Genomic DNA, 27163 nt, shown 5'->3' on the forward strand with positions numbered 1-27163 from the left:
TCAGCACCCAAAACGTTGTCTGGGTTACAGTTTGACTCACTTATACTCAACAACAAAATAAAAACTCTAGTGAACACTGCTAGGCACTTTAATAAGTGATTTACATCCTAGCATTTCATTTGATCCTAACAACTCTGAGGTACATAATATTTATCTATGAGAAAACATATTCAGAGAGGTTAAATGATTCGCACAGGGTCATACACCAAGTAAATGATGTAGCAAAGATTCAAACACCAAAAGCTCTTAAACCTGAGATACTCTGCGGATGCAAGAAAGTGAAAAAACACTCCTCTCCTAAAACATTCCTCTAACTAACAGAAAGGAAAAAAACCCAAAAAACAACGCCTCCCAATTCACACCTACATAATTATGCTATCGCGCTAATACTTATTGGAACGGAGACTCGAAAATTCCTTTGGGATCTTGTTCCACCATTTAAATATGTTTCCAACCTAAGCAACTTTTAAACAATGTAAGCCCAGTTTCTCCATTTGTGTCTGTGGGGCAATGGGAAATGCAGATCAGCCTCCAGAAGGGGATTCGCCATCCACAGAGATCTGAGCCTTCCTCACCTTTGTAACAACCCCCGCGTAGATAACAAGCAGCTGTTATCCAATCTCCCCCTTCCCCACCCTTTGGGTCACACTCTCATCTACGGCCTCCCCTGCTCTCCAATACAAATAGATGCTTGTAGGGGCAACTTTTCTCCAGCAATTGCTAAAAAGAGTATTTCCTGGAGAAGGTACAGGTTACTACTACTCAAAATTTGGTACTTAGGATTTATCATTGCCCAGGATATTTAGTTAGCGTTGCACTTTTACGGATTCTGCCTCCAAACATGTGCTCAGTAGAGGCTGGCGTGATATTTATGTTGCTTCTGTGCCCCATTAATTCCAAGCACAGGCCAATCAGATAACTGGCCCCTCTCTTCCTAAGCAAGAAGAAAAGAGAGAGCCAAACCAACTGAGTTGCCTTTGCCTGTTTACAGATTCCGGTTCCAGTTAAATACATTACAAATGGTGAGCTTACTGAATCAGGCCAAGTATCTCCCAGTTCAGAGATCGGACCTTGAACCACCACAGCTCTCACAGTACAGAACTTTAAGCTTTTCCATACAGAAATGCCACAATAACATTCTAATTATGTCAACTATTATTTAGAAACCACTTACTTATATTTAGTATTTTTAAACTAGCTTCTGGATCCTCTAAATGTTCTTACGTGTGTCCGATCTTATGAAAAACACAGAGAGGAGAATGAGTATGATAATCATTTGGCCGATTACGCACGTTCGCTCACAAAGGATGACATTGTGCTGCTTGAGCACCTACGCCGGCGCGGTCAGTACTAAACCACGTCAGTAATCATCGCTGGTGCTTATTCCACGCGGTTCAACCATGTAACTTCTCTTTATTAATGAAAGGGCCCAACAATCCTAAGTGGGTTTTGGGGAGGAAGGGAGAAATAGTCATTTTAATCATAGTATTGCTACAAGTGGATTTCCCTTTGTTTCATTTTTATCTGTATACATCACTAGTCAAAGTCTAACTCAAGAAAAAAGAAGGACTTGGGACAACAAACCTGAGGACGAATATGCCGAATTCGCTGAATACATGATTCATAAGGAGAGGAAAGTACAAACACGCTCATAAAAATATCAGGATGGAATCCCTTCAGGTAGTTGGGTGCTCAGTGAATACTCTAAACTCATAACCTATTTTACTCTCAAAATGCCTATGGTTTTATGAAAGCATGAAAACTTTATGAAGACAGTAAGATGACTAATGAAGAATATTCTTTGCTTTCTATTGGGAACTTCTGTTTGCTTCTAACTGTTTAATTTCTCCTCCATCTCTCTTCCAATTAACCTCCCTGTTTGTATTCAATGAGACGGCACATAACATGGAGAAGGGACAAAAAATCTTGCTGATTTACGAGCGTCCTTTCATAAAGTGAAAGCTCCTTCCAGCCAGATGCCTAACTGTTGAAATTGAGACTAAATGAACAGAACAGGAACTCTCCTGAACGAGAAAATATACTGTAGTTTCCTGCGCTGTTTAATCAGTGGCTCACAAAGGCCTCCTTTTAAAGGACCCCTGAGACTTCACTGTGGACATACACACAGGTAGGAAGTAGACAGGGAAAGGCAACTGGATCTTCGTATGCAAAAACTTGGAATAACTACTTCTGAGAGTACAAAAGAGCAAAACAATGATTTAAAGGTTCTCTACATCTTTTAAACGGTTCACTTCAAAGATTTATTTTTAAATGACACAGGTCCCTTACTTCCACGCTGTTACTCATACAGAGTATAAAAGCAACAAAATAAAACGAAACAATAGAAAACGGAATTATTAACAACCACAGCAAGACACGTTAAATTGTAACAAAAGGACCTGCGCCTAGCAAAAATCCCGTTTGTTCCTAGACAACTGGAAAGTTGTTCGAGAACAGCTCCTCCATGGGAAATTAACCATGTAATATGACCAAGGTCAATGAGGACACCCAGAGAATGATTTGTTTGGTGACTGCTGGTTGGCAAGTTAAATCTGCTCGTGGATAACTTTATAGTACACCTCATTTTCCAAGCTATATATACAAGTGTGGGTTGTACTTCCCAGGCTACAAATAGTCAAATATATAACATTTTCCCTCTAGCTAGAATCAGTTCACTTAGGATGAGGGGGGTGCTGGGGTCATGAGCAACGATGGTGTATGTTTAGAGGTATGTTGTTCCTGCCCCGCCTCTCGTGTGCGTGCACTCTGGGATTGCAGCATGATGCTGTTTGGTCACAGGGATATTACATTGCCCTCTGCATGTCCACAGAAAATACGCAAATCGTGACCGTCAACCATTTTCCGCCTTACCGTAGCAGCTCCCAAGTGCGGCTCACGTGAACAACAGGCAGTCACTGCACTGCCCTGCGGAGCCTCCCTTAAAGAGCAGAGGAGGGGAAGCCACATCCGGGCCAGCTGCTGGGGATGAGCACTTTGCAGTTTACCCCAGTAGGATTACAAGCTCCCCAGTTGCTGGCAGTAGCTCACCTTCAACAGGTGACACCGTAGGTATGATTCGCAGGTAAGAGTTAACATAAAGGCCTGATCTTCAGACGTCTGCAGGGCTGGCCCTTGGCCAGCATCTGGAAAGGTGGAGTTCCCTACACTGATGAGGTTATTTTGCGCACCTGCAGCACTGAACATCTGCTCTTCTTTGGAGAGCCTGGAATTTTCACGGCTGTGGCTGACACAGGCTACCTCGCTGAGCAGCCCCAATAAAACCCTTTTAACTCTCAACCTCAAACGGGCGGAAACACTGCACATATGTTGCTGCATTTCCCTGCTGGAGAAAGGGGCATGGTTCTTGTGACCTCTCCTGGTGGGAGACAAGGAGCCTGGAAAACCTGGATGTGGATTCCTGCAGACACCACCTGATGAGTCTTTCCCCTTTCTGGAAACGTCTATAGCCCTGAGCACAACTGTGCCGAGAGGGCCCTTCCAGCGGATCACCACATGTCGGTGAGGGTGGGGGGGGGGTGATAGTGGGACCCCTGAAACAGATGATTTGAAAAGAGCCTTCCTGGAAATTCTGCAGAGATGCCATTTGTGACAGCTTATAAAATGTAAGTGATTTCAATTTTCCTGTGAAAAAAAATCTTGGCTAACCAATGCGTTTTTTTTTTTAAAGTGAAGTACATAAACTTAGAGATGCCTTGGAAGAAGAAATCCTTCACTACATCAAGACGCCACCAACAGCTCTGTCCAATCTTACCCTACAGACATAAATGTGGAGAAAAACCATTCCTCAAATTATGAGATTTTTGTAGGACTGTGCCATTTCTAATTAATATTGTACATTTTCACTGAAGTGAGGTAGCACTGTATTACTTACTTTTGTTGTATTTTCTTTAAATAGACGTTTTCATTTCAGTGACTCAAACGGTGAAAGCAAAGGCACTGAAGACCTTGAAAATATGGAACTAGTATGTATGTTCCGGGTGCTTCTGTATCCAGGCGAAATACCATTTATATACTAAGAGTTTGATCTTAAACACCTGTTTGTCTTATTTAACCAACAGACGTGCTAGAACATCACCGTATTTTAAGAAGTGTTAAGCATATAAAACTGTTGTGGAAAAGCTAGATGGGTGTATTTTATTCTGCTTTCTTCCTCATGGTGCTACAGGATAAAGTCATAAAGACTCCAGCCTCCTTTCAGAGACGCAAATAGATGGACAGGTGCTAAGACGTGTGATTCTGGAATCTACAGGAGCCCCAAAGGCTACATACTGGGAGTCTCTTTCTTCAAGTAAAGAATACTGCCGTTACACGGCGAAATCAGCCTTATGCGAGTCAGTCTCGGCGGCCGTCCCCCAGCACCATGCACAGAACATTCTTACACTCGATACTTGAGACAGCGGCTCTAAAAAGAACTGGGCTGCCGTTGGGACCTGAGACCCTTCCTTAGCGGCCACTCCTTCTGAACACAGGACAGGAAAAGCTAACGGGTGGGGGGGGGAGGAGCTTTCCCGAGGTGAGCAGCAGGCCCGCGGGGCGGGGCGGGGCGGGGCGCTCTGGGGGCGGGGCGGGGCGGGGCGCGGCCGGCCTACCGATGGTGCAGTGCTCGCCGTTCCAGCCCTGGCTGCATTCACACTTGCCGTCCCTGCAGGTGCCGTGCTCGGCGCAGCGCGGGTGGCAGGCTCTCTGACTGCACGCTGGGCCCGTCCAGCCTTCTTCACAGCGGCAGGCGCCCCCCATGCAGACGCCGTGCGAGCCGCAGTCCGCGGAACAGATCTCTGGGGGGAGAAAGAGAGGAAGCCGGGCAGGAGAGGAGAGCAGCGGCGAGTGAGACGGGGAGCGAGGGAGAAGCGCTTCGTCTCAAACTCCGCGCGTCAACAAGGTGAAGAACAAAGTCGCTGAGCATACGTACGAAAGCATTTATCTACTAAGGAGATGGCAGCATCGAGGGCTAGGAGCGACAGACGTAGTTTGCTTTCTTTGTTCCATTTTATATGCTGCCACGATTGGGCGTAAAATGCACATGGTAGTTATAAACAATTTTCTGTATTATATATGTGCTTACACACACACACGCTACTAACAAAACAGAACAAATGATTCATAAGGAGAGGAAACTATGTACGCACACATACCTGTTTCCAGGAGTATCTTTCGACAGCCAGGAACACAGGCACACATACATCAAATTGATATAAAATTTACGAAATATTTAAGTGTCTGTGTATGTCAGGTATCTAACAGGAGTTAGGTTTCACCCATAGAGCAAAAACTGAAAAGGGATTATTTTTAATCCTATGGCTTAAATTTTTTAAATATTCAGAAACTTCCACTGAAAAGAATCTTTTATAAAAAAAAGCGTAAAAAAAAAAAAAAGAATCTACTTTAGTATGCACTTTAGCTTGCTCCTGACACAGAGACGTGCTGGTTAAATAAAAGAAGCTGTTGTTTTTCCTATTAAGTATATTTGTACAGTTGACAGATAAAAGTTGCTAAGCAAAACCATAGTAGAAAGCCGGTTTAATAATATATAGAACTGCCGGCTCTGGCATTTGCAAAGCAAGGATTTTCAATTACTAGAATTACTGAAAAGGGCACAAGTGACCAAAGGACTTTAAGAACGGTAACAACAAGTTAGGTTGTTAAAATAGAATTCAGGCATCTGAAATAATTTTTTTCTTAAAAAACTTTCTTAGAAGCTTTTTTTGACTAGAACCAATTGAGAGAGACAGACAGAACTTTGAGGGTTATTTTATTTTTCACTCTTCACATATAAAGTTAAATAAAATGAGCTTTTTTCTTAAGATTGGAAGAGTACTGTTTAGTTTTGGTTTTCTTTCAACAGTAAAAACCTGAGATCGTTTCTGACAGACAGAAAACGACTACAGCTGAATTTTAAAATTAAGAAATAATCACTGTTTATGTAGTCACACGATCACATGTCCCCATTCATTGACCAAATAAAACGTTTCTCAGACACTGGAATTCACAGGGCTGAAGACTTTTAGACACCACATCCAGGCTCAGTGAGAGTTGTAAACAAGAGCCAGGACTATGAACTGGAGGAGAGTGGTATGTGGTTTTTTCATGCCACATTTTCTATCTCCTTTGAATTAAATTTTTGATTAAAAGATCCAAGATGGTTTGATTAACTTCAGAGGAACAGAGCGTCACCTCAGCTCAGAAGAGCCAGGTTTCTTTCTGAGGTTCCCTTTTTTATTCAATCGAATCAATTTTTCATTAGGGTGAAGGTGTTTGGCAGCGATTAGCAAGCTCGCTTTGAGCAAGGTGCGTCAATCTTTGTAATGAACTTATTAATTAGAGTTAATTTAATTGAAGTGGAATTGAAGGACTAATTAATGGACAAACTGCTGCTGAAGAGAGAGGAAACCTCTGTTGCTTTCAAACCTATAAACTTTCTGATGGAAATAATTCATTTCTTCTCTTTCAGCAGCTTAACCAAATGTTTCATCAGGTGTAAAATCTACTCTCCTATTGAATTTAGATCTCTGAAGGTCATTTCCACAACAACAAAAGAGGCAGCTGGTAAAGTGTTTTGCTTTAGGATTCAATAGGTTAGAAATTCCAAATTCTACTGCAAGTAAACTTCTAAGTCACAAATGGAAATTAACAACGGTGTTTTTGTAAACTTTCAATGAGAATTGCAGACAAATTGGAGGCCCGTGAACCCAGGTGTTTTCACAGGACGACTATATGCGTATTTGAGATCTTTACTAATAATTCTAAGTAAGTTTTCTGTCTTTTGGCAGCAAATAGCAAAGTTTAATGAAGTTTTTTCCTGTGCTTAATTACTTTCTCCCAAAGAAGCATACTGTGTTCATCATTCAACTCTCTATATTGAGAGGTTAACATGTGTTAAGTGTGTATTTTGCATTAGGGATTTAAAGATGAATAGGATGAAGACCTTCACTCATTATGTCTAAGTGGTCATTTTGTATACAGGTAAAATTAGATTTTCAGCTAGCAAAATAGTTACGTCAGTATGAAAAAAATAAGTCTAAATATGTAAAAGTGATATGTAATTTTGGCAACCAATTTAATCTTTTAATTAACATTTATATCCTTTTTTTTGCTATTTATAGCAATACCATTTTATGAAGAAGACCAAATTAACTTTTGAGCTATTTAATATCAATTACAAACCATCCTTTATAAAATAATTCTGGTAATGTATTAAGTAACTTTATACAGAACACAAAAAAGGGGCTATTTCATTATTCCTTGCCTACTTGGATAACTGTGGGAAACAAACTAGAATGACAATATTTCAAACAAGTATTGTTTTATAGCTAGTATTATTATGCCTGTTTCACTGATGGAGGTGTAAGAGGCCCGAATCAAGTAACTGTATACAAGTAATATCTATAAACTTCAATTGGAGTTTTACATCTTTAATATAGAAGCTGGAAATGTAAATAAAAACTCAAAAGAAAGAGCTAAATGCCTATTTTGCTCTTGTAATTATATTTTTTAAGTGGAGGACAAAATGAGTTAATGTGTAATTTATTTACTTATTTTTGGCTGCGTTGGATCTTCGTTGCTACGCGTGGGCTTTCTCTAGTTCCGGCGAGCAGGGGCTACTCTTCGTTGGGGTGCGCAGGCTTCTCATCGCGGTGGCTTCTCTTGTTGCGGAGCACAGGCTGTAGGCGCATGGGCTTCAGTAGTTGTGGCAAACGGGCTCAGTAGTTGTGGCTCGCGGGCTCTAGAGCACAGGCTGAGTAGTTGTGGTGCACGGGCTTAGGTGCTCCGCGGCATGTGGGATCTTCCTGGACCAGGGCTCGAACCCGTGTCCCCTGCATCGGCAGGCGGATTCTTAACCACTGCGCCACCAGGGAAGTCCCCATGTGTTATTGGAAACAATGCCATGTGCCCTTGCTTGATAAACCTTGGTTGGCGATGATTTCTTAAAACCCTTCAGTGAGATCCTCAAGGCCCCCTATAGTGCTGGCCCCAATGTGGGTCTTTACTTGTGTACCCTATACTCCTTGCCAACTCTAACCGTCACACATTCGCATTTTCTAACCACAGTCTCTGGTTTTCCAAGCTCTCTGAATCAACTCACATTTCTGTGAAGCAATACTAAGCAACTGTAAACCCTGGTTGCCTCCAACAATGTATGGCCACAGATGAGGGAAGCAGAGGAAAAGGAGGGGCGGAAGAAAGAGAAAAGGGGAAGGGAGGAGAGGGGACGAGAGAGGGGAAGAAAAGAAAGGAGGAAAAAGAAACGTGAGGGGGGGAGCAGGAAGAAAACTCATAAACTGTTTCTCCAACTAGGATATCTACTTACGGGGTCGGCAGAAGTTTTCCATCAATACCACAAATTAGCCTATATAAGACTTTCTTTAGTTTGGGCTTCCGAGATTCAACGTATAATAGGTGAAGAGCGGCCCATGAATCTTTCATGCCGATATTGACGCATAGGGCAGCAAACCTGTTACCCAAGTTCCTCAAAATGCCAAGAAAGAGTGATTTGTAAAAACTATGAGTCTTTTTTTCCTCCCTTAAAATAAGCATGTTAATTAGCTACTGGCAAGATTTCATTTAGGCTTATGCCATTAGGTTAACAGATTATATTAGTTTCATTTCATAAATTTCACATTTGGGGAACTATATCCAATCAATACTTTTATGTGGAAGTGCCTCTGAATTGATGAGGAATTAAGTATGATGATATGATGACCTACAATTAGCCTTTGGAATTCGACCACCATAACTATTACCAATGCCACCACCAGTCCTTCTTAATGGCTAACACTTACGGAGTACTTACTACGCATAAAGCCCTATCATAAGTGCTTTTCACATACTAAGTCATTTACCCCTTACAACAATTGTATATAAGGTGGCACTATTAGTATTCCCATTTTACAGATACACGGAGGCACAGAAGTTACATAACTTGTCCAACATCACATAGCTAGGAAATAGCCAGTCCTAGATCTGAACCCAGGCAGGTCAGCTGCAGAATCCCTGTTTCTTAACCACTTACTATTAAACAGCAGGTGTTCAGAGGGCAATAGGTGTGGGCAGGGTTAAGAGTAGACAAGGATTGTCTGAATCCAAGGCTTCTGCATGATATTTTTATGTACCTGACACTGCTCATAAAATCTGTCCTTCGCCCCCCCCTTCTGTTTATCCTCCTCTGCTTTTCCTTTTCCTCCTCCTTCTTCTCTTGTCCTCATTCTTCCTTCTCTTCTTTTCCTGCTTTTTAATTTATTTTTGCTCAGTTGGTCCAAACAGAAGTCGTCACCGTCTCTACCTCTCACTCGCCTCCCACTGCCGCGCCTGCGTTCTGCCGACTTGGTGATTCTCACCTCTTCCCAACTTTCTCGCCTCTTTCAGAGACATGAACACCAACCCCAATCTCCCTTGCCTCAGACTTCCAGCTCTTCTCACCCTATTTTATGTTCCGTTTTTTCAGCAAGTCCTGTCTGTTTTGCCTTTAAACGTCCCTCAGTTTATCCTTTTCATTTCCACTAACTCCAAGGGACTGTGCTCTCATCCCTTCGCCCTTCTGGGAAAGCCCGCCACGGTGCCTTCTGGGAAAGCCCGCCACGGTGCCTTCTGGGAAAGCCGCCACGGTACCTTCTGGGAAAGCCCCCACGGTGCCTTCTGGGAAAGCCTGCCACGGTGCCTTCTGGGAAAGCCGCCATGGTGCCTTCTGGGAAAGCCCCCATGGTGCCTTCTGGGAAAGCCCGCCACGGTGTCTTCTAGTGCTCAGGTTTCACTGTTCTCTCTGACGTCTGATCCACGGGGTAGTTCTGGACCGCTGTTCTCGTCGTATCAAGGGCATCGTTATTGTTAGTGAATTCTCCATTGTCTAATGTGTCCCTCATAATTGGGCCCAACTCAGTTTTTACCTCCAAATACTCTGTCATCACTGTCCCCTGTATGTAGTGAGATTCTCACAGTCGTGTCTTTGGTAATGGTAGCAGCAGCAGCAGTAGTAGTAAAGGTGGTGGCAGCTGTATTTAGAATTTATTATGGGCTAAGCTTTGTACTAAGTATTTACTTCACATGCATCAATTCAAGCAATTCCCACAGCAGCATCTCTGGAAAGAATGTCTTATGCTTCAATCCATTTTATAGATGAGCAAACTGAAGCATACAGTAATTTCCCTAGGGAATACAGGCATCAAGTAGTACAGATTGAATATGAACCCAAACATCGGATTTCAGAATCCACGCTCGTAAGTACTTTCTAATACTGTTCCCCTAGTCAAAAAATATTCCCTCAACCTCCACACTAACTACAATCTTTAAAAGAAGGCAAGAAATGTCACAAATCTCCGTGACAACTTTCAGTAGGCATCAAGGCAGGATCTAAATCCTGACTGACTTTAGCATATCAGTCCATGTAACTCAACAGAATATTACACTGGAACACACTGGTTTCTAAGTATGTCATGTGCGTTTATCTCATCTCCCCAATTAAACTGTAATCTAGACTAGAACAGCATCTTTTCAAACTGTACGACTAACGAGTGGGTCATGGAATTAATTCATGGGTTGCAACCGGCATTAAAAAAAGTAGAATAGACTTGGGAGAAAGTATCAGTGTATATCACTTTGTAAACCTTTTGTTTCAGTGATGTGAGTATATGCACATATATGTATATGAGGTCACAATGTAAAAATGTATTTAAGACCACACGTTATTTAGGTCATGGTCAAAAACTTGAAAGCCAGTATTCTACAGGGCAGGGATGACTGACACTCTTTTATCCCTGCAGTGTCTTACCACAAAGCCATGCACAGAGCTGGCGCTCAAAAACAACGTGACTGATTGGATAAAATTACTACCTGTCATTTCTATTATAATCATACAGTTACAATTAAAAACTCAGTGTTGAACCATTATGTACACCATAATATCTATATATGTTTACTCTTTATTGTGATAATATTAAGTCTTCTGTTGTCACATAATTTTTTAATTGAAGCTTCTCTGTTTATGAGATAATGTGCTTAGATCTCCAAGCTGTACACAGGGCTTCAGAGTTAAGAAGAGAGAGAGCTTTACACAAGTGAAAGATTCTTCTTTACATTAATACTGAAGGAGAAATTTAATGACAAATTGACTAAGCCCGTTTCTTTCCATATTATAAGATAACAAATTTCATTACTTTAATATTTATTTCTATAAATGTTCACTTTAATAAAATCTGTATTAAGTATAAGAAGTGTGTTTTAAAAATTAAAATGTCATAACCTGTAGCTAAACAATATTAAGCGCTCAATCGTATGGCATGTGTGAACCTCACCATTTGAGCAGTCTGGGCCAGTCCAATTAGGGTCACAAGTGCAGGAGCCCCTTTCTTGCAGATATGTTCCATGACCAGAGCACTGGTCTGGACACATGGTCTTGAGGATTTCACAGTTGTTACCACCCCATCCTGGATTGCAGTGACATTCCCCATGGATACACACACCATGATTAGAACATCCAGGGTCTAGACAATCAGCTAGTGGAGAGAAAAGAGAACACATTTATGGTCAAATCTAGAAGATATACACAAGTACATATGGAACAAAGAATTACACCTCAGTCTAATTTACCTGAACGCTTTGGATACGCAAATGTTTACCCACTGTTTATTTGCAAGAACTTGTTTCTGAAAACTGCAGAGCGTGTATACAGTAAAGCATTAAGAACCGTGCCATTAGGTAACTGAGACTCTTGCAAGGATTTGCAATTCCAGTGAATTACACACTTCTGCTCTTGAGGTTTCAGACGATTGCTTTCCGTTCTGCCCAATCAGAGAGTAATAAGTATCGGCTTCTCTATAACAAAATCTGAATCAGCTGACCTAATCCATAACCGCTGAATACTGACAGCTGTATGGGACCCTCAAATGTTTGAGAAATAAATGAGTTGAAGACTCTCCATCTCTCTTAATTCACTTTAATGTGCTTTAGGTGACGACGAGATTTAATTTAGCAATTTGACTCAATAAAACTTTACACTTGTAGGGTCAATGGCCTGAAAATTTAATTCCAGAGACTTAATTGCATCACTTTGTGTGTGCAGATCAATAAAATCCATTTGACTGAAGAACGGAAATGGTGCTTCTTGAAAAAACAGTCCAACTGCACTTTACAGTATAGCATCTTGACTATCAACATTCTATACAGTATGGCACCAACCCATGATGTGTTTTTCTCCATCAGTATACTATGTTCAATATTCTGTCTTTCTAGAGAGGCCAAAATGCCAGATTTAGAAGCTGGCATCAAGGTGAAAAACTGCAAAAAAAAAAAAAAAAAAAAAAGAATTCAACGGTCCACCTTTGGTTCTAAGACAAAAATGTTTGTGTACTTTCTCAGAGTAAAAAAAAAAAAATTATTCACACAATTGAGAGAGAGCTAAAGGACTCCTCGGTATTTTCTTCTTTTTATTAGATAAAATGTTCATGAAGCAATGCAAAATCAAAATTACTTTCAGAAGGAGGCATATAAAAAGATTCATCTGCCAAACTAAGGGTTAGACATATAAGCTGTTTCTTTACGAAGCTATAACGACAAACCTCTGCAAGGTTTGACATGTTTACCTTCTTCACAGTTCTCTCCTTTGTATCCAGAGTTGCAAACACAAGAGCCCACGATACAAATCCCACGACCCCCGCACTGCGGGTCGATACACTGCGTATTTGGTACATCACACTCGGTGCCCTTCCAGCCACTGAAACAGAGGCAGCGGCCCTTGGAGTACTGGCCGTTGCCACTACACAGCACTGGACAGGCTGCTGTGAAATAAAACACGACAGAGGAATTAGGAATTAACAGCCACGTTTCCCATCGAGATTCTCCAAGAACAGGCACATCGTTGGAACAAGCAATCTGCCATTTCTCCCCTCTTTTCTTTCCTGTCTTGAGAGCTTTCTGAATTGCTCGTGTTTCTACAGCTTATTTATATTGGCTTAAGAAAAGAATCTAAGTCGCATACCTCTTGAACAATCCGGACCTAGAAATCCTGGAAAACAATGGCAAGTTCCAGAAACACACTCTCCATTTCCATGGCAATTCCGGGGGCATTCCACCACAGACTCTGAAGAAAAGAGAAAGAAGCAGTCCTTGCTGTGCAGCCTGCCCCTCGTGCAGGGTAAACTGTGCCACTTCGATCATTTTAGCTACAGCTTGAAGGAAGCATGGGTGGCTTGCTCCATAACCCCCCAAAGTATTCATTCATACCAGATTATTCGAATAGTAAAGCAAAACACTGACATTTCAAATGCAGACGTTTTAAAGCGTTTTCGCGATGCACTGTCCTCCTCCAAGCTACTTCCAAGTGCTACTGTCTTCCAGTGCTTCACGGTTTGTCACCAGTCATAAACAATTTAAAAAATATTTCTCACTTTTACCTCAGGCTCTAACATCCTAGGGATCACTCAAATTGGTGAAGACAGTTGCATTTCTATGCAACACAGTGTTGAGGCCGGAAGCCCGGAAGTGATGCTTTGAAGACAGTTCTTACCTATCACAATGGTATTGAACGACACCTGCTCTGCACTTTTCCCATCATTATAAAAAGCCAGATGCCAGATTCCAGAATCCAAGTACTGGATAAAGCCGGCCTCGTGGAGACTGACGGACCTCGCCTGTCGCCCGGCTCTTTCGGACTCAAGCAGGTTCCGTTGCTCTCGTGCAATCAGCCTGCTGCCATCCAGCAGTTCCACAAAGTCGTACTGAGAATGAGGAAAAGGAGAACTGTTGAGTAGTCGGAAAGAGTACGGTTGTGGCCGCTCCTCTCTTTCCTTTCCAAACTTTTCTCCTTTACTCTAATAAACACAATGGTAGAAAAAAGTTCCTGATTGACAGGTCTCCTAGGCATCGCACTTACAGGGGTGATGGAGATTACCCACTGCACACCAAATACCATTGTTGTATTTAAACATCACAGACCATTTCTTCCCTTGATGCGCAATACGGTTTCCAAACATTTAATTCTTCTGACTGATAAAAAGTTTGTGAGTTTACAGAACACACTTGTGGTTGCCTAGAGACGGAGGGGGGTTGGGGCAGGGATAGATTGGGAGTTTGGGATGAGCAGATGTAAACTATTATATATAGGATGGATAAACAACAAGGTCCTGCTGTATAGCTATATTCAGTATCCTGTAATAAACCATAATGTAAAAGAATATGAAAAAGAATATATATGTATAACTTTGATGTACAGCGGAAATTAACACAACATTGTCAATCAACTATACTTCAATAAAATTATGAAAATTTTTTTTTTAAGTTTGTGAGTTTAGGCAGTTTGGGGATACAACCATAAACCTATACTATTCCAAACCCAGCAGCTCTATTTTAGTTAGACCATTAGATGATCTCTTAAGATCTTCTCCTATTTAATACTCAAGTAGTAACCACTGCTACTGAATAATTACTTTGTGCCAGGATTATTTTTAATCCTCCTAGCAACACTTCTAGGAAGGCATTAATGTTTACACTTCAAAGATGAAGGAAACTGAAGCTGGAGAAGCTCGAGCAGGGTCAGATATCTGGTCATTGGCGCAGGTGGTATGTGAACTCCAGTGCGCTTTGCTCCAAAGCTTGGGCTGTTCCCGTTACCCCAACTCCACCCCTCTCTGTGACCCTGATGTAACCATTCCGAGCATCATGGAGAAAGGCATGGATTTTTACTTAGTTACAGTTAGATCAAAAACATATAACAAGATGCCTTTACATCTTTGATCAAAAGTCTAAAAAATTAAACAATGGAGGAATTTTGAAGGGATGGCCGGCCCAAATATGATCATGAAGTCAACCATCATTAAACTTAATTTTTGTTTTAGCAAGATTAATCATGAACATTGGGTAGTTGGAAGAATGTAACTGGAGAATTTGAAGATAATTTTAAAAAATATGGGGACTTCCCTGGTGGCACAGTGGTAAAGAATCTGTCTGCCAATGCAGGGGACACGGGTTTGATCCCTGGTCCAGGAAGATCCCAGATGCCGCGGAGCAACTAAGCCCGTGCGCCACAACTACTGAGCCTGCACTCTAGAGCCCGTGAGCCACAACTACTGAGCCCGCGAACCACAACTACTGAGCCTGTGCGCCTAGAGTCCATGCTCCACAAGAGAAGCCACCGCAATGAGAAGCCCGTGCACCGCAACAAAGAGTAGCCTCCGCTTGCCGCAACTAGAGAAAAGCCCGTGCACAGCAACGAAGACCCAACGCAGCCATAAATAAACAAGCAAATAACTAAATAAATAAATAGGAAAAAAAATGGAATGTGACTGGTAATAGTGGGGTAAAATTTTGTAGCCAGAGATAATTCAGTGAATTTGGAAGACACTGCAAAGACTTTCCAACACAGTTTTAATAAACTTGTTAGACAATAGTTTCTTAAATAGTGTCTATAGACTCTTACCCAGTTTCATTTTATTCCTGAGGTATGTATTTATGGTGAAAAGTACACTACAGCACTATAAATACAAATCATTAATGCTAAAGCACTACACATGTGAATCATCAATATTCTACTTTCTGATAGACTGCTTAAATGGAATTTCATCACACATCTTTCCTAAGGAAAGGTTATTTATACTGAATCCCTTAATACAATCAAATTGAAAAAAAATCAGTTGTGGGATTCTAAGAATCACAGTTAAATACGTTGCCACTGTACACAGACCTCTTACTGTTACTATTGGACAGAATTTAGAATATCTAATTCAGCTTCCGACATACTAAATTTTAAATTTAAATATAAAAGCTTTTTTTTGTTATTGTTTGGTGTAGTCAAACTGCATTATAACATCATTTAGCTGTGAGAAATATAAAAAAAAGCCACAACGTAATTAGCATTCAAACACTTTTTCATTTACAGCTTATGAGGATGAAAATAATGACTGGTATGGATATCTGAACTGCAAAATTTCACTGGGATTCTGTTCCGAAATTATCAGAGGAAATTAATTCAGCACATTTGAAAGGTGCCTCTGCCTCAAATAAGCCATTCATTTTCTCATTAGATTTAAATACTTGCATTAGCATGGCAAAAAGACAAGAAAAAGTTTCTTTTTATGGTCCCGTTGCACATAAACACTTTTTTCTCCTAACAAACCCTATTAAATGTCACCTTTATCATAGGGATCATTGTTTGTCATCACAGTGTGAACAATAAAGTGAGGCTGGGCGGGGAGTAGCTGACGGTTGTTGAGTATCTACCCAGTTCGAGGCCCTTCGGGGGGCATTTCACACACAACTTCAGGAGGGCACCCAAATACCTAAAGACACGTCCTGTATCTAACACTGAAGCTATCTCCACGAAAAGGAAACAAACTATGTGGGGCAGAAATTTAATAACCTTTGTTCTCAGGGTGTAAAGTAATCACTTGTGGGCAAATCTGAGAGTTTTGCTCTGTGATACCTATTCATAAGATTCCTCTGGATTTTTCTGCGCAGCAAGTCTTAGAATCTTATGCTATTTTTAGGACAAAATTCAGTCTCACCACTTTGGAGGAGCAATCATGAGACAAAGCTTATACCTGATAAAGGTATCTTGGTGGTTCGTTTCTGAACAGATTTTCCATATTCTTAACTCATTTCAGTTATCAAAATGATGAGAACGCAGAATCTATGAATACCTAACTGTGCTCTTAAATCAACTCTTTGGTGGTGGTAGATTCTTGCTGTAAATCATTGACATAGAGGAGGGAGTGATTTTAAAGATCACCTGATGCAACTCCTTCATTTTACAGATAGACACTGAGGCACAAGGAAGTTAGACTTGTGCAAGGTCACAAGGTCAGAAAGTGGCAGGGGTGTGTGCTCAAGAACCCAGGTTTCCGACTCCTATTCTAAAATAGCCTTGATGCAGATGCACTTAAAGGATACAGTACGCTATTAACCGTAAAGCGTTAACTTGCTTCCTTAGGTTTCTAACTGTCCAGGAGAATGAATTGAGCATCAGGGAGAAGAAAGCCAGTCGATTCCGTGGTAACAATCATACGGACAGTTTTACAAAGGGTTTACAAAGGGTCACAAAGACTTTCAAAACTCAAGGGATTATTCTGTATGCTTGGCCAATTTTAATTATTTCAGGTTGATTTATTTAACGTTCCCCAGAAACAGAGAAATGTTCAATTTGGGCTGTTTTACAGCATATTTCATGTTTAAACACTGAACTCAGAAACAGCTGTCTGCTCTGCTGATTCTGAATAAACTGCAGGAAGGAACTCTAATAACTGTGGAGCTTAAGAAAATGCATAACCTACTTAAACACATATATTGTGGGAGAAAAGAAGAGTGGCGATCACGTATATTGTGCTTAAATACCAGAAGAATTATAAGAAAACCTGAAACGACACCTTTTATTCCCTAGTCTTATATGGTATATATAACCTCCAATAAGTCAACCCTAAATCTTTAAACAAACCTTTAAAGTGCCCAATGCATTAGAGAATGTTTTCTGAAATTAATTTTTGGCATTTTTAGGTTACAAGCTCGCTATTGTACTTAGTTTAGAGGTATGTTTCTTGAGTTATACAAAACTAATTTAATCATGTATGTGATTCCAGTGGAAAAAAAATGTTTTTTCCTATTTCACTGGACTACTGCTCTACTAAATGCAATCTATCTGCTATAACTGAAGTCAGAGAGGGCCACTTCCACTTAAGAAAATCCGGTTATTACATCTTAGTCAGTGTCACCTATAACATTAACTAGAGTCAAATGCAATTGTAATCTAAAATTTAAAATTGGACCCCAGTACACAGTAAGAGGAAGTTGACATGTAAACATTAAAGGAATTACTTTAACAATGTAGATATGAAAAACGTTAAATCAGAAAAATGAATACACCAAAGCATGACATTCCAAAAATTTACAGCTGTATAATTTATGTATGCATATGAAACTTTCCCTGATCCATGACATTAGAGAGAGCACGTTCAAATTTTCTTACTCATCTTTTTTTTAAAGATATTATTTTTATTAGTATAGGGATCAATTTTTCTTTATAATTTATATTCCGAGGTTATAGAAAAAGCATTTCTCACAAACTTACATAATATAAAGCATACATGAAAATCCTCTGGTCCTCACTGGACAAATCCAATTAAAGTCGGCATGAAATCCTATGAGTAAATAAACTGATTTTCAAGCCTAACTTTAAGCTCATCTAATTGTCAATTTTAATTAACCATCTATTACATTTTTTGCAATTCCTGTTTTGGGGAAAAGTCCGGGCTCCAATTTTGTGGTAGGTAATTTAAGTAATTTCTCTTAGACATAATGGGACCTCTTTAAACCACAATTTCCAATTTATACACCGTGAGCCAATATTAGACTATGAAAAATCTGTGGGATTATCGATCTGTGACAGTTGTGAGGTGGTTTTCATGAAAGCAAATTGACTTTAAAGTTCTTTGAATCTACGATATAGGGGCATTTGAATTGTTTTGTGATCATCCTTGGTGACCTATGAAAGCTCTTTTATCTCTGTATTTCAGTGTTCATCATATGTAGACTAGGAATCATGGCTTGAGTTGATAAAGTTTATATCATGATATTTCTGTTTATGTTCCCATAATTTCTTTACAAAGAGTAAATCTGACATAAAGTAAAAGGTATATAATATATTTTCAACAGAATGAATACATGTTTGAGATGAAAATGTCATGCATCTATTACATGAAAGGAGTATGATCTTTGGAAATGATCATAGAATCTTTCTAAAACACTTGGAAAATCTATGGTGCTTTACTACGTACTCAGATGCTATTCAATATTCATCAGGTTACTCACAAATTCTGCACATTTTAATCAATCAATAATGATTAAAGCAAGTCAGGAAGAAAATGCTGTTCTTCCTACTAATTCAAAAATCTCAAGATAAGTGTCACCTATATTCAAAATTCTTTTCACTGTAAAAGATCAACACAGAAGTGGTCAAACAGTTAAACAGCTGAACTTAAGAAACAGAATGACTTTAAAAATGTAAACTAGCAGTTTTCATTTTATTGGTAACAGAGCCTACCTGAGTATGGGAAGGTGGTAAGCCTTTTCGGCCATATACTCCAATCAGTGCATCTTTCTGAAGAGAGATATTGAATTTAAGAAACTGTGGCTGATCAATAAAGAGCTGTGATCTCCAGAAGATCCCGGGAGGAACCTCTTGAATTGCTCTTCGGCCAATATCAAGTTCTCCGGAATCTATGGTGTTATTTTCTTGTGTAAATCCACCCAATTTTCCTGAATGTAAGAGATCCATTGAAAAAGAACAAAAAATTAAGAAGAAACAAAGCCAAAAAACAGAACAGCTTTCTGACTTTCAAAAAATTCTTTTTATTTAAATGCTCAAAAATTTCATTTTCTTCTGATAAATGAAATGCTCTTATTTATTTCTAATTTTTCCTTTAAAAGGTTTTTCTTTGTTAGATATTGTTCAACCAACTCTGACTGAGCACATCCTTTAAGATATTTAAGTCAACATCCCTTTACTTCCTCCCAAGGTATGCCTATTACTGCAACTGTTTTCACACCTACAGTCTTTCTTGATCGCTTGAAACATAATTATCTTACAAATTATATGTGTTGTTATTTCTTGGGAGAGATTAATCCAAGTCTGGTATTTACCAGTCATTCTAAACATACCATAACCCTGCAAAGTGTAAATTAATGGATTGGAAATTGCAGAATGGATTATGGAGATTTCCAAATCAATCCTTAAGCAAACAACAAAAGCAGTCAATGGCACAGATTCATGTAGTTCCCTCTAAACTATATAGTAGAATGAATGAAAATTCAGATGCCTGAAGGGCAGTTGAGAGGGGGCAGGGGCACGTTATGAGGGGAAGGGAAGGAGGAGGGGTAAGTTTAAATTCTCACGAAGTTTTTAACGTAGGCTGCCACAACTTCTCTTCCTTCTGATCTTTACCTCAACGTCACCTTCAGCCTTCCGCGCACGTGTGTTAGCCCTCTCAATGCCTTTCAATGTGTTGAGAACAGAGTCTCCACTCCCTGAATCTCTGACCCCTCTTAGAGACCATCTCCTTCCCAGTTTTGGGAAACAAATCCAAGAATCCTCTTTTTTGGTACGACTCCGCCTCCTTCCCTCTTCATTAAGGTTCTTCCTCATTCTGAGGGGGTTAGTGATAGAGAAGGTTTTACAATTTGCCTTAAATGGACACAAAACCACACTGTCTCTTATTCCATGGAAAGGGTCCATGAACGCAAAGGAAGAGAATGGAAGTGGGCAGATTATCCTCTATCAAGTCAATCTTTTTGAAAGTCACAACGTTGACAGTATTGAATTTGTCTTTTTAAGAACACTGATCTGAATATTAATTCAGATATTACATAATGTTATAAAATATCTATTATACAACACCGGATATGTTGTGAATCCAAAATTTAGATGACTTCAAGTTGGAGAGTTGTGAACTATTTTATTTTAATGACAGAGGAGAGTCTTCCATCTATGAAGAATTATTAATTTAACATTGAGTTCATTTTTGAGTGTTTACTAGGGACACAGAATTGTGGGTATCAAGAAGAAATATAAATTAGAGAATAGAATCTTAGAGATTAGTCTGGCTTTGATGGCTTCTGCCATCAAGCAACTAGTTACCTGGTTGGGAAGACAACACCTAAAAACTAATAAATTAAATGACCATCTAAAGCAACACATGGTTAAAGGTGAGAGCAAAGTGGTATCACTGAAGGCTGGAGGTGGAAAGATTTCACAGAAGGGGTAAGCTCTGAGCTAAACTTTGTAGGACAAGTAGGCTAAGGTTTCTGAGTTGGGGTGAATATCAACTAAAAACATGGCAATGGAACTGAACCTGTGTTAGGGTGACGGTGAGCAGAGACATCCATCTGGCTAGAAAAGAAGTTAAGAAAGGCAGGAGTCAGATAAACGTGGGTTTGAGTCCCAGCTCTGTCAATAACTAGCGGTGTGACCTGAAGGTATATACAGAACCTCTGATTCTAAACCTCACCTGTAAAATGGGGCTAGTAATAATGCAATCACAGGACTGCTATAAGGATTACATGAGGTATTCTATATAAAGCACTTGGCTCTCAGTAGGTATTAAATGAATGGAAGACATTAATGGGTTTGTCACGGAAGTAATGAAAGATAAGATTGGAAAAGGAAAAATGATATCAGATGGTGGAGGCCCCTGAATACCAGGTTAAAGAATTTGGTCTTTATAATTCATGTTCCTTTTTTAAAAAAATGTTTTTTGTGTGTGTTATTTTTTTTTTACATCTCTATTGGAGTATAATTTTTTACAATGGTGTGTTAGTTTCTGCTTTATAACAAAGTGAATCAGTTATACATATACATATGTTCCCATATCTCTTCCCTCTTGCGTCTCCCTCCCACCCTCCCTATCCCACCCCTCTAGGTGGTCACAAAGCACCGAGCTGATCTCCCTGTGCTATGTGGCTGCTTCCCACTAGCTTTTTTGTATTTTCAACTCTGTCAAAGAGCATTATTCCACCCCTTTTCTTGAAGGCAGGTATACATGTATATACATAAATATATATAGGCATTGTGTTACTATGCATATAATTCATGGCATGTTTTAAAAATAGGTACTTGAAATAGATTTAACATGGGTTAATTATACTTCAATGCTACAAAGGCACTTATCTGTTAATATGTTTTAGTGTGTGTGTGTGTGTGTGTGTGTGTGCGCGCGCGTGCGCATGCGTGTCATCAGGAGAAACAATTCAAGGTTAGTAAGCGGGCTTCGCTGGTGGCGCAGTGGTTAAGAATCCGCCTGTCAATGCAGGGTACACTGGTTCGAGCCCTGGTCCAGGAAGATCCCACATGCCGTGGAGCAACTAAGCCCATAGGCCACAACTACTGAGCTCATGTGCTGTAACTACTGAAGCCTGCATGCCTAGAGCCCGTGCTCCGCAACAAGAGAAGCCACCGCAATGAGAAGCCTGTGCACTGCAATGAAGAGTAGCCCCCGCTCCCCGCAACTAGAGAAAGCCCACGCGCACCAACGAAGACAACGCAGCCAGAAAAAAAAAAAAAAAAAAGATTAGTAAGGAACAGACGTTTATGGTAGATATCCAGGTTATGGCCATTAGGGTCTAGAGTAATTCACAACAAATCACATTTATGGATAAGTGTGAAGTTTGAGGGAGAGTGTGTTATCAGTAAGTGTTGGGATTCTTTTCTATCCGGACTACTGCATCCTACAATGACATATGACCATCAGGTGCAAAGGACAGCTACACCTAAACAGAGACCCATTAAAGGTTCTGATCGGGCAAAAGGTGACACGAAATCACTGTCTCAAGGACATTAAAGTGCAGTAGTGTGGGAAGCCCAGAAGTGGAGAGATGAGTTAGGATACAGTTGCAATAACCTAGGTAGGAGGCAGGACGGGGCTGTAAAAGAAAGCTTAAGAAAAAGTCATTATTTACAGTTTCACTTCCTTTCTTTTTTCCTGATGTCTATAATCACGGCAGTTAACAGTCCTTTACCTACCAGGTCTATCTTTGTTGAACTAATTTACTAATATAAAATGTTCTTGAAAATAAAAGTTCAGAATTGGGTTATAGTAATCACTGTAATTTTTCAGGTATCAACTCACAGACTATAAATCATGCATCATTCATTGAAATTTAAAATATGTATCTTATGATATTAATAAATATTCATTTTAGCAAAATTAGAATATATAAATAAAAAGATAAAAAATATAGAGAGATTACTTTTGCTTGCTATCTAAGCAAATATCTTCCGTTATTCACAGGAATTTTAAAATACCCGAGATCAAGTTCTACTTTTCATTTTGGAAGCTTTTGCACAAGAACCTAAATTTCTCATAAATTAGATTTTACCAAGAAGATTAAGGAGGGGGGAAAAGAGAAATGGAATTAACCTTTAGTGAGAACCTACAACATGCCAGGTAGTTTCACCTGTACTACCTGTTTTAAATTTCAAAACAACTCTGTGAGGTCGATATTATTTTGAGATGAGGAAATTAAGGGTCAAAGAAGTAAATTACATGCCTAAAGTGACGGCTGAGTCAAGATGCAAATCGGGGTCTGCACAATTCCAGAACTATAGAGTCATCCATATAATCTTTGCTTTTTATTAAAAAATATTTATTTCAAATTACTGGGTTTTAAGTTCGTCTATTCCATATAAAATCAGGTATGTTAGCTCACTGAAAGATACCAGAGAATCTGCTTAGCTTTCAATTTTAGGACATAATTTATTAGGAAGTAATGGGCAGTTTTGTGTGCCACGGATACTATAACAAAATATTCTTTGTGTTATAATTTACTATAGATTCCCAATAAGTTTTTGTCTTTTGGTTGACTTCCACACGGTGCTATTTAAAACACATCCAATGGAGGAGTAGTCTTTTTTCCCACTAACATGTTAGTAAACATGAGATCATTCATATTTGGACTCATTATGTTCACACATTTCTAAGGCTATTATTATACTTTACCGTTATTAACAAGTTTATTGTTATTTTCTGAAGCTTATGTGACTGAATCGGCTCTCTGGTCTTCACCCTATCTCCTGCTGGTATAAGTGGCTTAGTAGTTTTAACAGCGCACACATGCTTTGAGAGCTGGTAAGCATTAAGTGGTACTAATCCTGGAGCTGTTTTTCCGAAACACCATCTTTGCCCAAGAGCGTTAGCTTTGGAAATAGTAATCAAGTTCTGACTTCTAGGCTTTCAGGTTTTGCTTTGTTGCTTCTCCATATTCTATTTTGAGGTGTTACAATCTTTCTCACTGAAAAGATATGTGTACCCACTGATGGGTCAATAAGTGCATCTACTTATCCATTAGTCCCACAGCTAATTTAACAGGTGGCTCTCTTTCAGAGAGAAGGTTCTTTCATCTGTAAGACAAAATAACCAAGACTGAGTGGATGTGCTTGAATGGGGCAGCAGTAGCTACGATCATAGTCTTCTTGTGTACCTGTAATGAAAAAGCTTCACAGAATCTCAGGGTTCAAGTGCCCTTGGAGGTCATTTAGTCAAGGAGTCTTCAAACAAGAGTAGTCATACCCCTAGGGAACCTGAGGACTTTCCAATGAGGAAAGAGGGGTAGAGTATTTTATGGGAATTAACTTCTAGAACCTCAACAACTTCCATATGTAGACTTCTTTACAACAGACAGGCACACCTCTCACACATCCAGAATCTTCCCTTCATACATTGTCTTAGAACATAAAGTTTCCAGTGTGTCAAACAGGCAAAACTGAAAGTATTTTTTGTTCATAAACCTCCTTTAATCAAGACACCATAAACCCACGGTAGGGCTTTAGTGTTTTTCCTGTCTTACACGTATTTCTATCAAAGGCAAAGTGCGGTGAAGTTGAGAAATGGAGTATTTAAGACTGTTGGCACGTTTTAATATCCGATATCTCAAAAGGGAGGGAGAACCTTATTGTTTCATGCCCCCATCACCCACCCAAACATTGTCCATGAATGCTTTTCATTTGCAGAAGAGTTTCATGATTGCAAAGAGAACATCAATAAAGTAAGAAATGTTAAAGGCAATGATGCCTTACTTAATCCAATGGTCAAACTCCTGGCAAGGATTTGGTCTTTGTTCATCTCTCTACTGCCTGCCTAGCATAGGAATTCGGAGCTGAGACAGTTGTGACAAAACACATATTAATTTATTTGAACTGAAAAAACAAGTCATACTTTTTTTCTGACAGAAAATGTTTGATTTTAATGGGAACTAGCTCTGCCAGTAAATGATATAGTGGGTATTCCTCATAAATTAGTGAGCTAACTAAATAGAGATACTGAAAGTATATAATATGATAAAAGCATTCAAGAGAGATTACACCTAAGGTAAATGAAAATGAACAATGGTTCCATTTTCCAGTCCATTCTGCATGTATCAGATAAAGTGCCACGAAGTAAAAGAATAAGAGGTGTAATTGGCAGTATGTATTTTGCTAAGCCTTGGTGAAGCCTTTTCTGGTGTTCTCCACAGAAATTGAGAAATCGTATTGATTCGAAAACTGCATAATGAATCTTTTTGAAAGCAGATAGTTGCTAATTCTTTGCTTTCAATAAAACTACAGAAGAAATGTGATGAAGTTGACAGCTTGTAGACCACTAAATATACTTTTTGGAAACAGATCACAATGTGGTCTAATAAGGATTTCAAATCATTGAACGGCATCCTTCCAAAAAAATTCTTCCACTCCCTTCTGCTTATCTTGTAGCAAGATTTCTTATGTTTATACTTATAACAAAGGATAACAGGAACAGAATTGATACTGAACCTTGCTTTGCTCTTGTAATAAGTAATATTCATCAGTGAATACATAAACTATTTGAAAAAGTCCCCATTCATCTCATTCAGAGGTATTTTAAATACATTTTCACTTTTTACATTTAATAATTATCAAAATGCTCAACATATTTATATCATAATCAGGTTGATTTCATCCAAATATGTACAACTAATAATTGTAAACAAAATTCAGTACAGAATAAAATGGATTTTTAAAAACACTTAAGAGTATTATGGTTGCCTAGAGCAGGTTCTTATTAGTCATCCATTTTCTACATATTAGTGTATATATGCCAATCCCAGTCTCCCAGTTCTTCCCATCACCACCCCGCCGCTGCCCCCTTGGTGTCCGTACGTCTGTCCTCTACATCTGTGCTAAAATTCAATGTCAATTTGTACACATATTTTGTTTTAGAGGCACAGGAACAAAGTAGTTTGAAGATCACTGATCTATTCTAGCCTTTCCTATGAAATGTGAATCTAATTTGTAAGGGCACTTCTGCTTCAAATTATTACACTATTTAGAATGGATTTATTTTGAATTAAAGTCTCAGAATGTGTCTTTTCTAAAGGGTAGATGCTGACCTGACCCTGTCATTATAATCAGTGATATAGAGCTATAAGGACATCACAGAGTTTCCTCCGCTTAAGTCCACAGAACTGCCAGCTAGTATCAGTAGGACATTCCTGCTAAAAAGCCTCTATGTGAATGTCAGGAGACTAGAGTTTTGTGAAGGGGCTTTGTCTTTTTAAATTCTGCATTGTTGCTTTTCAAGTCATGGCCCTCCTCTAATTTGGCCAAGTCAAGTGTGGTCATTCCTGTTAGCGTTTTCAAACGCTCTTTATTGACCGTAAACACACCTGGAAGTCCGCGAGCTATTCACACCATTTGATAAACTTGTAAATACTTGGACAACCTCTTCCTCTGAAGCTCATCAGTCCTCCTAGATAAAAGCCTGGAAACAGATGTCTTTCATCATGTCCTGAATTCCAGAAAACTTTGGCTTCAGAGGAAATAACAGAAGGGCCAGTTTTAGTGCTCTCCAGCCCCCCTTACTGAGATCACTCCATCCTTAAGCCCCCAGAGTCTGAACCTGGGAATGATCATAGGAAACACTAAGGTTGTCTGTAGGTTTTACCAAGAGAAAAAGGAGGAAAGATGGAGGAAAAAATAGACAGGGCAACAGAGTGCCCTGTAGTTATTCTAAACTCAAAGCATGTGGGTTAGGAATCAAACCAATTAAAGCCTTCACAGTAAGAGTGAGATGTACCACATCTTCAAACACAATAAAGTATCATCTTGAAGATTTTTTTTCCAACTTGTCCTGTTGTGCCTCAGTGTGGGAGCCACTAGCCGTCTTTTCACCCACTAACTGTGATTTTTCCTTTCATCAGTTAAGCATGTGTCACAACAGTCTTAATGTCTTAAAATACAGTTGTCAGAGTGTGAAAACATAAAGAGACTGAGTACCACAAAGTTATTGTTATTCCTCTCCTTCTTATGTGATACCCAGTTTATATAAAACACATCGGTAAAGTGGCATTTTTCAGATAATGCCTTAAAAAAAGAACTCTGTACTCTGAGATATTTTACGAATAATAGTTTACGAACCCTAGATTTTATAAGGACAAAACAGAGTAGTATTTAAAATCATACCGGTAATTAGGAGGTTTGGTATGTTTGAATATTATTTTGTGATATCAGAGAACAACCCAAAGTTAAAAAATACGGCATTTTTTGGTCATAGATATCACGAATTTGCTGCCTGCACATCATGTGAGTAAACCAGCCTACAATGATTAAAATGGAACGGCAGAAAATAAAGCCAACTGTGAAAGTCCAACTCAACTGCTGAGGAAG

The 27163-nt window shown here is 39.4% G+C and overlaps 1 protein-coding gene across 2 annotated transcripts in view; it reads right to left on the reverse strand.

Moving 5' to 3' along the window:
• The window catches only part of TENM3 (teneurin transmembrane protein 3), a 319503-nt gene that overhangs the window by 99665 nt on the left and 192675 nt on the right, over positions 1-27163 (reverse strand). For both annotated transcript variants that reach the window (XM_073798728.1, XM_073798729.1), the window contains 6 exons: positions 19034-19248; positions 13514-13724; positions 12986-13087; positions 12591-12785; positions 11304-11504; positions 4611-4796 (listed from right to left, as the gene is read on the reverse strand). In XM_073798728.1, coding sequence (XP_073654829.1) covers positions 4611-4796; positions 11304-11504; positions 12591-12785; positions 12986-13087; positions 13514-13724; positions 19034-19248 — 1110 coding nt within the window. The remainder of the gene's footprint in view (positions 1-4610; positions 4797-11303; positions 11505-12590; positions 12786-12985; positions 13088-13513; positions 13725-19033; positions 19249-27163) is intronic.

The sequence above is a fragment of the Tursiops truncatus genome, chromosome 21 (assembly GCF_011762595.2).
Source record: "Tursiops truncatus isolate mTurTru1 chromosome 21, mTurTru1.mat.Y, whole genome shotgun sequence".
NCBI lineage: Eukaryota > Metazoa > Chordata > Mammalia > Artiodactyla > Delphinidae > Tursiops > Tursiops truncatus.